General features: G+C 51.1%; 1 protein-coding gene across 4 annotated transcripts in view; it reads left to right on the top strand.

Annotated features, from left to right (window-relative positions):
* The first annotated feature begins 6363 nt into the window (after positions 1-6363).
* The window catches only part of LOC143806148 (uncharacterized), a 33754-nt gene continuing 26448 nt past the window's right edge, over positions 6364-13669 (top strand). Inside the window, exons 1-3 of one of the 4 annotated variants that reach the window (XM_077286134.1) lie at positions 6364-6510; positions 9010-9178; positions 12885-12985. In XM_077286134.1, the coding sequence (XP_077142249.1) occupies positions 12943-12985 (43 nt within the window). In that variant the 5' untranslated portion in view covers positions 6364-6510; positions 9010-9178; positions 12885-12942. Of the gene's footprint in view, positions 6511-9009; positions 9179-12884; positions 12986-13669 lie in introns of those variants that run through there. The other 3 variants (XM_077286135.1, XM_077286136.1, XM_077286137.1) reach the window with 3 other exon arrangements.

Here is a 13669-nt window from a genome sequence, read left to right on the forward strand (position 1 = left end):
CAACGGATCAGTTTTTTTGACGGATCCGTTACTTGGGGGTTGTCTGGGAAAAGTATCTACTTTTTGGAGCATGCGCAATTGAAAAAGCGGATTGGGGCGACGGATCCGTCGCCCATAGGCGGCCATTCTATGGAATGACGGACGCGACAGATCCGCCGCGAACCGTCATTTCGGCGTTGACAAAAAACGTTTCAATGTCCGTCTATGTCTAGAAAACGTCCGCCAAATTTCTACGGATCCGTCGCATGGCGGATGGAACGGACGACCATCCATCACAATCTGTCGCCAATGCAAGTCTATGGGAAAATAACGGATCCGCCAAAAAAAGACGACGGATCCATTATTTGAGGAAACTGGCAGTTTTAGACTGACGCCAAACAACTGAAGTGTGAAAGAGGCCTAAGGCTGTCAAGAACGGATTAGGAGACCGGTGGCCAATCCTTACTGTGATATATGGATGTATGAATTCGGCCTTATACTGGGTCCACGCATTGCAGCAACATATAGTTATATAGGTTGAAAGAAGACTCCGGTCCATCAAGGTCCAATTTCTCCACCAGCTCTACATTCTCTAATATTAGATTATCAATAACAACAATGCCATTTGTTGTGAGAAAAGCATCCGGCTATTTTAGAAAAGCTGCTATAGTGTCGGCCATTACTACCTCATGTGGTCGGCATTCCACAGTCTGACTGCAATAACTGTAAAGAACCTTTTCCTGTTTATTTCCCTTGTGGTCCTCAGTACAGTCTTTGGTCGGAATAAGTCCTGGGCCGTCCGCTGTACTGGCCACACATAGTTATACATGTAAATGAGATCCCCTCTGAGGTGTCTTTTTTTCTAACCTAAAAAAGCCCAACTTTTCCAACCTTTCACCATATGAGCGGCCTCCGTCCATCTAGTTGCTGTCTTTGAGCTGACTCTAACATTTATTATTATAGCGCCATTTATTCCAAAGCGCTTTACATGTGAGAGGAGTATACATAAAAAAACTAAGTACAATAATCTTAAACAATACAAGTCACCGACTAGTACAGGAGGAGAGCGGACCTTTTTAAAATGTGGATCCCAAAACTGGATCCCATATTCTAGAAGTGGGCTCACCAGTAATTTATACAGGGGTAATAATATGTTGGGATCACAGGATTTTCTCTCTCTTTTTATAGATCCTAACATTTTGCTTGCTTTTGCAGCTGCTGCCTGACATTGAGTGCTGCTGCTCCGCTTACTGTAACCAGAATCCCCCGTCCTTCTCCTGTTCTGTGGTCCCGAGTATTTTCCCATCTAATGTATATGCATTATTAGGATTACTCCGTCCTCGCTGCATTACTCTACAATGATGCGGGAGAGCTGCAGGTCATGTAGCCTGGCTTATAAATGTATGTCCTACTGGCCGGAGGTTGATTGGTTGCTTCATCATCTGTACTGTTCCGTGTGTAATTTTGCCTCTTTGTGCCCCTTGTGACAGTATTAAGAATCAGGCCCTATACACAGTAAGACATTGCCCCTGGCAACCAATCACGTTCAGTGTAGGCCTCAAAATGAAAATAAAAGCCTGAATTAAATTGGTTGCTATGGGCAACTGCTGTTTCACAACATTTTTGCAGCATTTTTTTTCTATGTGTTGCTCCTTTAAATTCTATATTCCCTACATTTTGGGATTCGTGGACCTTTCTAAGCTTTTCTCATTCTGTCTCGCTTGTGTACACGTCAGCAGCAGGGCAATGATTCTTGTCCCTCCGTGATACGTCCGTCATGGCGATGACATGAGCACACACCAGCTGTGCTTGTGTAATGATCCACGGTGATTGACAGCCCCCTGCTGTAGAAATGGCCATTAAGGGTACTGTCACACAGTGGCACTTTTGTCGCTACGACGGTACGATCCGTGACGTTCCAGCGATATCCATACGATATCGCAGTGTCTGACACGCAGCAGCGATCAGGGACCCCGCTGAGAATCGTACGTCGTAGCAGATCGTTTGGAACTTTCTTTCGTCGCTGGATCTCCCGCTGTCATCGCTGGATCGGTGTGTGTGACAGCGATCCAGCGATGCGTTCGCTTGTAACCAGGGTAAACATCAGGTTACTAAGCGCAGGGACGCGCTTAGTAACCCGATGTTTACCCTGGTTACAAGCGTAAAAGTAAAAAAAAAAAAAACAGTACATACTTACATTCCGGTGTCTGTCCCCCGGCGTTCTGCTTCTCTGCACTGTGAGCGCCGGCCAGCCGGAAAGCGAGCACAGCGGTGACGTCACCGCTGTGCTTTCCGGCTGGCGCAGACACAGTGCAGAGAAGCAGAACGCCGGGGGACAGACACCGGAATGTGAGTATGTACTGTTTGGTTTTTTTTACTTTTACGCTGGTAACCACGGTAAACATCGGGTTACTAAGCGCGGCCCTGCGCTTAGTAACCCGATGTTTACCCGGGGCCTTCGGCATCGTTGGTCGCTGGAGAGCTGACTGTGTGACAGCTCCCCAGCGACCACACAACCACTTACCAACGATCACGGCCAGGTCGTATCGCTTGTCGTGATCGTTGGTAAATCGTATAATGTGACAGTACCCTAACCCTTTGGATGCTGCAATATATGCTAATCATGCCCCCTATGGGGTATAAACAATGACAGGGGGCTCCTCTTGTTTGGTTTTCATCAGACCCAGCAGTGTAATCAGCACAGAAGGTCCCCGCCTCCTGATAAAGGCCCCCACAACCACACTGATATGTCTGCTTTATATAGGTATGAGGATGTGGTATTTTTCTATTAAGCCATGTTCACACGGTCAGTATTTTACCTCAGTATGTTACCTCAGTATTTGTAGCCAAAACCAGGAGAGAGTGATAAATACAGAAGTGGTGCATATGTCTCTATTATATTTTTCCTTTGATTTTCTCCTGGTTTTGGCTGCAAATACTGACCGAATACTGATAGTGTGAATGTGGCCTTAGGCTACATACGAACTGCAACGCCCCAAATACGCCCATCTAATCCTGGCCTAAGGGTTAAGGTACCGTCACACTCATCAACGCTGCAGTGATATAGACAACGAGCCGATCACTGCAGCGTCGCTGTTTAGGTCACTGTAGAGATGTCAAACACAGCAGCTCCAGAACGATGCAGGAGCGATCCTGTGACGTAACGGTGACTCATTTATCGTTCTCACAGGTCGTTAGCTCCATGTAAAACATTGCTGGCATCGTTGCTTTTGCTGTCAAACACGACGATACACGCCGACCTGGCGAACAAATAAAGTTCTGGACTTCTAGCTCCGACCAGCGATATCACAGCGGGATCCAGATCGCTGCTGCGTGTCAAACACAACGAGATCGCTAACCAGGACGCTGCAACGTCACGGATCGTTGTCGTTCTCGTTATAAAGTTGCTGAGTGTGAAGGTACCTTTAGGCCAAACTGCAGTGTTGTTGTAGTTTAATGAGCAGTCACTTGATTGAACTGTTTCCCCCACAAAACTTCACGGCTGATTGTGATCCCACTGCGATGCATGGAAACTGCAATTTCCCTGCAAAATCATTATTAATATTTGCGGGATTTTTTTTTAATCACCTTTCTTCTTTTTTCTCACATTCATTGACTTTTTTTTGTACAATATCCTTCATATTGGTGCAGGTGGGTTCATGAATTTTGCATAAAATAAAAAATGCACTTTAATTTTGTCTTTAACCTTTTTGTGACTTTTCAGAGCAACAAGTTGCATGTTTCGCTTAAATGACCAAAAAAATCCACAATTCCAAACAACCTATTCCAGGGGGAACTAGAATACAAATTGCACAAAAAAAAAAAAGATTAGGAGTTGCAATTCATGAATTGACTGCAAACATCTGGAAAATAACCACGTGCCCAATGGTGAAGATAAAAAAACAAACACATAAAATAGACTGTAAAAAAGGTGTCAATTAAAAGACAAATTTGTCGAAAAACATAGCAAAAAATCTGCAGAAATGCAGCTGAAGGTTTTACAACGGCCCTCACAGTCCCCTGATCTGAACATCATTGAAAATCTGCATCTAGACCTCAAAATAGCAGAGGATGGAGGACGACCCGGGAATCTCACAGAACTGGAGGAATTCTCCAAGGTAGAATGGATGGAAATTCCTCAAACAAGAAGTGGGAGACTCTTGCCTGGCTACAAAAAGTGTTTACAAGCTGTGATACTTGCAAAAGGGGGTGCTACTCCGTACTAACCATGCAGGGTGCCCAAACTTTAGCATCGGACCATTTTACTTTATGCAATTTTTAAAATGTAAAAAGTGACTATATATAGATTTTTTTTGCCTAAAATACAAAGGAAATGTGTAATCTTTAACTTTATCCCTTTTAGAGATCATTTTGCTTAAAGGTACCGTCACATTAAGCGACGCTGCAGCGATAGCGACAGCGATGCAGATCGCTGCAGCGTCGCTGTTTGGTCGCTGGAGAGCTGTCACACAGACAGCTCTCCAGCGACCAACGATGCCGAGGTCCCCGGGTAACCAGGGTAAGCATCAGGTTGCTAAGCGCAGGGCCGCGCTTAGTAACCCGATGTTTACCCTGGTTACCAGCGTAAAAGTTAAAAAAACAAACAGCACATACTCACCAGCGCGTCCCCCAGCCTCTGCTTCCTGACACTGACTGAGCTCCGGCCCTAACAGCACAGCGGTGACGTCACCGCTGTGCTTTCACTTTCAGTTTAGGGCCGGCGCTCAGTCAGTGTCAGGAAGCAGAGGCCGGGGGACGCGCTGGTGAGTATGTGCTGTTTGTTTTTTTAACTTTTACGCTGGTAACCAGGGTAAACATCGGGTTACTAAGCGCGGCCCTGCGCTTAGTAACCCGATGTTTACCCTGGTTACCAGTGTAAAATATCGCTGGTATGGTTGCTTTTGCTGTCAAACACGGCGATACACGGCGACCTAGCGACCAAATAATGTGCAGACCTTCTAGCAGCGACCAGCAATTTCACAGCGGGATTCTGATCGCTGCTGCGTGTCAAATACAGCGATATCGCTATCCAGGTCGCTGCAACGTCACAGATCGCTGGCGACGTTGCTTAGTGTGACGGTACCTTAACTGTTCACAATAACAGTCATTTTGACCCGGGGCGCCCAGACTTTTTCATGCCACTGTATTTATATCCGGCTGCTGCGTTTACTGCAGGAGATCTGGATCCGCTCCGTATTTGGACCGTGTATGTCGGGCGTGTAAACCGGTTTCATTCTCGCAGCAGCAGGGAGGAAGCTGAGGAGCTGTCAGTGAGGCACGGGGGCCAGAGATTTAATCTAAACTCAAAGGGATTGTGCCATGTGGGGGTCCAATGTCTTCATGGGTCCCAATCCTGGGGGCTCTGAATACATCATTACTACTATGAACAGCCCCGTCTGAGTGGAGCAGAATTTGGGCACGCATTCCTCTTCATCCATTCTCTATGGGAGCGCCAGAAAAAGCCAAATCCAGGGCTTACGTATCTCTGACAATCCCATAGATAACGCTTGGCACTGAGGTGGGCATGCGCAATCCCTGCTCCATTCTGTGGGGGCTCTTCTCATATATAGTGACGTCCTCACTGCCCTGTTCTCGGTAAGGTTGGGGGTCCCAGCTATCGCTAAGTTCTTTCTGGTAATGATCAGTGATTTCAAAATTTAGCTCAAACCCTTTTATATTAAGCAGCAATTCTAACATGGATTAATGATGTAAGTACACCAGCCTCATCAGGTTTAGATTTACTGAATAATTTCCAGTTTGTATTGTGAAATCCAGTGACAAGAGTTACATGTATGATGCCCAGAAACCATTGTCATATTGGTGGTCGGGGCGTGATGCTCTCCGGTCCTCGCACGGCCGCCCAGCACGTGATGCCATCTGTCCACATACAATGTGTGACGGACACCGAATCAGTGCCACACTTTACAGCAGTGACCCTGGATTAAGGAAGAAGAGGCTGCTTTCTTGTGGACAGTCCCTTTAAGGATGAGATGGAGCAGCGTGAACACGGCCATGCGGTGCCAGTGCGATTTTTATATTCTGCATGTGGTTTTGCACGTACAGCGCTGCTTGCATCGTGGATCCTTCAGTATTTCCCCGGGGTCTCAGACCCGTCACCATTGCCGGGTGGTCCCTGTGCACACTGGAAAAGACGCAGATCGCTTTATACTGCACATTGTATAGTCCTGGCCCATTACTGACACTGGCGCTGTTAGCCCCTCACACCCCGCGCTCCCTGCAGAGCCTGCAGCGCCCGGAGCACAGATAACAAAGCTCTTCACAACTTTCCACATCACTGAACTCTGCGGCGCACAGCAGGGAGCGCAGGACGCCAGCTTCCGCCCGCTCATTGGCCATTATGGGTCACATGACAGGGAGACGACCGCGGGTGCTTCCGGGAATTGTAGTCCTGAGGCGCGCTCCCTCCGCGTGCTCATCACTCCGCTGAACTACAACCCCCGGAAGTCGCGGCGGCGGCCGACCAATGAGGACGCTGTTCCTGCACGTCGTCTTTATTTGTGGCAGCAGCAGGTATGGCAGCGCCTCTTTACTTGTATTGTGGCTCGTGTGTGTTCAGATTCGCGGGGTGCAGCGTGTGCGCCGCCCGGTACTAGGGCTGTGCGTCATCGTGCGCCATACTGGGCGGTTATGTGGCGCTTATTTAAAGGGACCGTCTAGGTGTGCAGTGTAGCATGCAGCTGAGTCCTGCAGACAGTGGTCAGAGGAGGCCACGGATCAGGACTGTGCGGCTGTGCATGATAGATGCCCTCACATGGGTCTGTTATGGCCGCCGGCCGGGTGCACTTACTAATAGTGCAAAATATTAGTGCAACACTCCCCACATTACACAGCGCGGTGCACGGCTCATCTGTACTGTTCACACTGCAGCGTCAGACTGTAATTGTGCGCTGTATGGCGGTGAGCGCAGCTCTGGAGGATGGCAGTATTAGGCTACGTTCACATTTGCGGTCAGCGGCGCCGCATGCGTCATGCGCCCCTATATTTAACATGGGGGCGCATGGACATGCGTTGTGCTGCGTTTTGCGCCGCATGGCCGCAAGCGTTGGACGCAAGAAACGCTTCAAGTTGCATTTTTTTTGCGTCCAACTTTCGGCCAAAAAGGACGCATGCGGCGCAAAACGCAGCGTTTTAGCGTGCGTTTTGCCGCGTTTTTGTTTGCGTTGTGCGCTGCGGCACCGACGCTGCGGCGCACAACGCAAATGTGAACGTAGCCTTATGTATTCCTCCATCTGTGGGGAATGTGGGGCGCAGCCAGGACAGCGGACACCTCCTCAGATCGCCGGTGATTTGCTCACTGAGCCTCCCGCACATCTGCCCCATTCATTAGCAGTTTGGATTTTAATCTCGTTCGTTACAGTAACAGGAGTTTTCCTCTTCCCGGCTTGCTGTGATTTAAAAAAAATCAGAAGAATTTGGTGTGTGACACGCTCATGCAGTGAGTTTGTAACTGTTTAAATTGGCCGCCACTTTGCTTTAAAAAAACCAAAATGGTGAAATGTCCCCATACATTCCTGGAAATGTAGCGGAGTGGCCGCTCAGACCTGCTGCAGGGTTTATTCTCTGGCTTAGAATGCAACACATGTGCAGAGAAGGATCTGATCTGTGTCCGCACTGCCGGAATCAGAGTCTGGTCCACCGTCACAAACCTTTGATCACGGTGTACCGATCACTGAGGACACACTTCACACTGGCGGCCGGAGAGGTCCGTCCCCGCTACCTTCTCGTTTTGGAAGCCATTCTTGAGCCCACCATTTTTGTTAAATGAGGGGTCTGGTACTAAAGGACAAAAAACATCACAGCATCCCACCAATGTACATAGTGACTTTTACACCGGGATGATACATTTCCCCCTCCTGATCTGATGACGGGAATTATTGCTTTACGTCCGCTTTTCTGTGACATTTTCTCTGTTGTCTGTCCTCGGCCCACACAGAAGGAAACTTTCTTTACACTAAACCCTGCAGCGATGACAGCCGGCGCTGTGATACTTATTGCTGTCATGGTTGCCGCAGTTTAGGACGCCGTGCTGCTCTCCAGGCTGCAGGTCTCCTCCAATTCCCCATCATTGAGGCAGAGATCAGGTCCCAGCACCTCGTGATCTGCAGAAAGTCCAGGACTTACGTAATTCAGTGGCGGCACCCAGCACCCTGTACAGACTCGCACTATGGAGAATGGCGCAATTTATTTCTATAGGAAATGCATCTACAAACATGGCAGCATTACCGCTCTATACAACCAGTCAGACATGCAGCAATAAGCCGGCCCTACACATGGACGCTCCGTCGGGGCCACACCTGGATCCTGCTACTCTGGGATTTAGACAGAAGCCCCATAACGGCATCATGGCCGGGGGACAGAGATGTGATGTGAAGTTATTTGGGGGACAGTACACATAAGAGGTGCAATTTTTTATACCGAAATCCTGGAGCAAAGCAGGTGATACATTTCCCCCAAAGACTAAATGATACGATCCCCAGCAGCACAGAGTGTTTTTATTTTTGAGGCAGTGGGTTTACCGATGAATGATGATCATGTAATGACTCTATAATGCAGATAGTTAGTTTTCCTGGCTCGTCAGTTCTGGGGCTGTAGATCTGTACAGAGCATTCAGACACTGCAGATGTGGTGCAGACGTTTCTGCTTCCCTCCTCCTCACAGTCTCTGTATGAAATCTGCCAGAAATTGATGATGGAGATTGTGTCATTTATATCATAAAGCTGCAGAGAACAGTGATAAACCAGCTGCAGTCCTGTAGGATCAGAGGTCGGGGCTTTGCTGCTGTTTTTTCTGCTCCAGTTACCGTTGGTGTGAACGGACCGTGATCTGGCACTCATATAAAATGCATCAGTTCGGGTCAGATTCCTTGTGAAGCCCAGAGGATCACAGTGGTGGATGCGCCATCTGATCGGACATGGCAGCCGCCTGTAGGATGGAGAAGGGACCGGTTTTCCGGATCATAGATGGAGACTTGCAGGGATGATAATGGATCCTTTCTCTCTTCTTTTTCAGGACCCTGTGACTTTATCTCTGACCCTGAATGGAGTTTATTGAAAGAGGAAGAGACGAGTCTGTATAGAGAAGTGACGGCGGAGAAGTATCGGACTCTGCGCTCTGTGGGTGAGCGACCGGCACCCAGGAGGGGACTTGTGTACGTCCTACAGGCCGACTTCATACAAGGGTAATTTTGGTCTGTGAATACAAAGGACCAATAGTAGCCAATGTGTTAGTGCACACGGCCTATGTCCCACAGTGACCGAGGGTCCGAGTGGGGAAAAATCACAGCGTGCAGTAGTGTGATCCGATCCGGCAGCTGCTGAACCCAAAAACCGGCAATGGAGCCAGCGGAGCCAGTCATGTCTGCACGGTTCAGTGCTAGTGTGGTCCGATCCTACAGCTCCTGCACCCGAGCACCGTGCAGAGGAGCCAGTCATGTCCTCACGGCTCAGTGCTGGTGTGGTCCGATCCTACAGCTCCTGCACCCATGCACCATGCAGAGGAGCCAGTCATGTCCTCGCGGCTCAGTGCTAGTGTGGTCCGATCCGGCAGCCCCTGCACCCATGCACCATGCAGAGGAGCCAGTCATGTCCTCGCGGCTCAGTGCTAGTGTGGTCCGATCCGGCAGCCCCTGCACCCGAGCACCATGCAGAGGAGCCAGTTATGTCCTCACGGTTCAGTGCTAGTGTGGTCCGATCCTACAGCTCCTGCACCCGTGCACCATGCAGAGGAGCCAGTCATGTCCGCACAGCTCAGTGCTAGTGTGGTTCGATCCGGCAGCTCCTGCACCCATGCACCATGCAGAGGAGCCAGTCATGTCCTCGCGGCTCAGTGCTAGTGTGGTCCGATCCGGCAGCCCCTGCACCCGAGCACCATGCAGAGGAGCCAGTTATGTCCTCGCGGCTCAGTGCTAGTGTGGTCTGATCCAGCAGCCCCTGCACCCGTGCACCGTGCAGAGGAGCCAGTCATGTCCTCACGGCTCAGTGCTAGTGTGGTCTGATCCGGCAGCTCCTGCACCCGTGCACCATGCAGAAGAGCCAGTCATGTCCTCACGGCTCAGTGCTAGTGTGGTCTGATCCGGCAGCTCCTGCACCCGTGCACCATGCAGAAGAGCCAGTCATGTCCTCACGGCTCAGTGCTAGTGTGGTCTGATCCGGCAGCTCCTGCACCCGTGCACCATGCAGAGGAGTCAGTCATGTCCTCACGGCTCAGTGCTAGTGTGGTCCGATCCGGCAGCTCCTGCACCCGTGCACCGTGCAGAGGAGCCAGTCATGTCCTCACGGCTCAGTGCTAGTGTGGTCTGATCCGGCAGCTCCTGCACCCGTGCACCATGCAGAGGAGCCAGTCATGTCCTCACGGCTCAGTGCTAGTGTGGTCTGATCCGGCAGCTCCTGCACCTGTGCACCATGCAGAGGAGCCAGTCATGTCCTCACGGCTCAGTGCTAGTGTGGTCTGATCCGGCAGCTCCTGCACCCGTGCACCATGCAGAGGAGCCAGTCATGTCCTCGCGGCTCAGTGCTAGTGTGGTCTGATCCAGCAGCCCCTGCACCCGTGCACCGTGCAGAGGAGCCAGTCATGTCCTCACGGCTCAGTGCTAGTGTGGTCTGATCCGGCAGCTCCTGCACCCGTGCACCATGCAGAAGAGCCAGTCATGTCCTCACGGCTCAGTGCTAGTGTGGTCTGATCCGGCAGCTCCTGCACCCGTGCACCATGCAGAGGAGCCAGTCATGTCCTCACGGCTCAGTGCTAGTGTGGTCCGATCCGGCAGCTCCTGCACCCGTGCACCGTGCAGAGGAGCCAGTCATGTCCTCACGGCTCAGTGCTAGTGTGGTCTGATCTGGCAGCCCCTGCACCCGTGCACCATGCAGAGGAGCAGTCATGTCCTCACGGCTCAGTGCTAGTGTGGTCTGATCTGGCAGCCCCTGCACCCGTGCACCATGCAGAGGAGCCAGTCATGTCCTCACAGCTCCGTGCTAGTGTGGTCTGATCTGGCAGCTCCTGCACCCGTGCACCATGCAGAAGAGCCAGTCATGTCCTCACGGCTCAGTGCTAGTGTGGTCTGATCCGGCAGCTCCTGCACCCGTGCACCATGCAGAGGAGCCAGTCATGTCCTCGCGGCTCAGTGCTAGTGTGGTCTGATCCAGCAGCCCCTGCACCCGTGCAGAGGAGCCAGTCATGTCCTCACGGCTCAGTGCTAGTGTGGTCTGATCCGGCAGCTCCTGCACCCGTGCACCATGCAGAAGAGCCAGTCATGTCCTCACGGCTCAGTGCTAGTGTGGTCTGATCCGGCAGCTCCTGCACCCGTGCACCGTGCAGAGGAGCCAGTCATGTCCTCACGGCTCAGTGCTAGTGTGGTCCGATCCGGCAGCTCCTGCACCCGTGCACCGTGCAGAGGAGCCAGTCATGTCCTCACGGCTCAGTGCTAGTGTGGTCTGATCTGGCAGCCCCTGCACCCGTGCACCATGCAGAGGAGCAGTCATGTCCTCACGGCTCAGTGCTAGTGTGGTCCGATCTGGCAGCCCCTGCACCCGTGCACCATGCAGAGGAGCCAGTCATGTCCTCACAGCTCCGTGCTAGTGTGGTCTGATCTGGCAGCTCCTGCACCCGTGCACCATGCAGAAGAGCCAGTCATGTCCTCACGGCTCAGTGCTAATGTGGTCTGATCCTGCAGCTCCTGCACCCGTGCACCATGCAGAGGAGCCAGTCATGTCCTCACAGCTCAGTGCTAGTGTGGTCTGATCTGGCAGCCCCTGCACCCTTGCACCATGCAGAGGAGCCAGTCATGTCCTCACGGCTCAGTGCTAGTGTGGTCCGATCTGGCAGCCCCTGCACCCGTGCACCATGCAGAGGAGCCAGTCATGTCCTCACGGCTCAGTGCTAGTGTGGTCCGATCTGGCAGCTCCTGCACCCGTGCACCATGCAGAGGAGCCAGTCATGTCCTCACGGCTCAGTGCTAGTGTGGTCCGATCTGGCAGCCCCTGCACCCGTGCACCATGCAGAGGAGCCAGTCATGTCCTCACAGCTCAGTGCTAGTGTGGTCTGATCTGGCAGCCCCTGCACCCGTGCACCATGCAGAGGAGCCAGTCATGTCCTCACGGCTCAGTGCTAGTGTGGTCCGATCTGGCAGCCCGTGCACCCGAGCACCGTGCGGAGGAGACAGCGGAGCCAGTCATGTCAGCACAGTTCAGCGCTCGCAGATCTGATGCAGTATAACTCACCTTCTTTTCATGATCTTCTGGAGCTTTATGTTGAGAGGATTTTTACATCTGATGAACGACCCCAACATAAGACATTTGGTGAACCGTGGCATACAGTACTTCAGCTGCCAATTTAATAAAAAAAAATTAATAAAAAGGTGCACAATGGGAATCTTACAGCAGCGCAGAATTCATCAAGACTGCAGTATGAGACACCAATCTTAGGGAATTGGGCCCAATGTGGACAGAGAAGGGACAGTCAGCCAGCCCCCTCCATGCACAGCGCCGGCCATGTCCCGACTCTCTCCGGGACTCAGTATGAGTTGCAGTGGAGCTTCTGGATCTTCAGAACTCATCTCCACCTTTGGGGACATTTATTAGTAACATTAAAGTAAAATATATAAATTTTTCAGATCCGTGCAGCGTCAGTAATGACAGTATACAGTAATTCCATGTATTTATTGCCACTTTTGCTGTCTTCGCTGCACAACAAGAAAACACGAGCCGATAGTTGAGCGTCCAGCCAGCCGAGTGCAGCAGTATCACCGCGTCCATCACACATGGTACTGACCCAAACTGTGACTGAGTTGGATGTAATTGCCCCTCCGTTTCTCCTCCTGGACTCTGCAATTGTGTTTTCTTTTGCTCACACGTTGGCCATCGTGACCCTGACATTTCTCTGACTGTTTCCAGGTTGATACATTAGAAGTCCGGACATCATAGCAAAAATCGAACAAGGTGAAGAGAGGAGATGGAAGAGAGAATGGAGCAGATGGAGGAGAAGCTTCACGGAGGTCAGTGACAGGAGGGAGCGGCAGGAGGGTAATGGCTTTTTTTGATTGGTTCAATCCTGAAGCTGAGACTGCGTCTGGCGATGGGATGAAAAAGCAAAAGATGCAGCGGGTGCACGTCTGAGCAGGTATATGGCCGACCACAGGCGGAGGGCTAATCCCGTCAGTACCAGAAGCTCCTCTGCTCATCACTGACCCTGAGGACCAGCGCTCTGAAGTGTGGAGGGAGCAGAGGTCGTCCATGCGTAATTCCGCTCCATCCACACGGGGCTCCTCAGAGCATCGGTCCTTGGGATCGCTAGATGCCCTGTGATCGGGGAGTCAGCCTTCAGCCTGGAGACTGCCCCTGTGACGGCATTGTCCGGCACCAGTCTCTCCCCTATTTGGGGGTCAGTGATGCTGGAGACGTCCCTTTTGCTCACACCAGTAAGGACGTGTGCATGATCCGGTACCGGGCATCTGGCCCATTCATTAGAAGTGCACTGGTGCAGTCATGTCCGAAAGTGTTGGCACCCTTGAAATTGTTCCAGTAAATTATTGCAAAATGTTTTGTTATACTCATGTTCATTTCCTTTGTGTGTAACACAAAAAAAAAAAACTGAAAAAAAATGCAAATTGGACAAAATTTCACACAAAACCCCAAAAATGGGCCAGAGAAAATTGTGATTAATTGATCTTCTGGCAGAA

The sequence above is a fragment of the Ranitomeya variabilis genome, chromosome 2 (genome assembly GCF_051348905.1).
Source record: "Ranitomeya variabilis isolate aRanVar5 chromosome 2, aRanVar5.hap1, whole genome shotgun sequence".
Taxonomy (NCBI): domain Eukaryota; kingdom Metazoa; phylum Chordata; class Amphibia; order Anura; family Dendrobatidae; genus Ranitomeya; species Ranitomeya variabilis.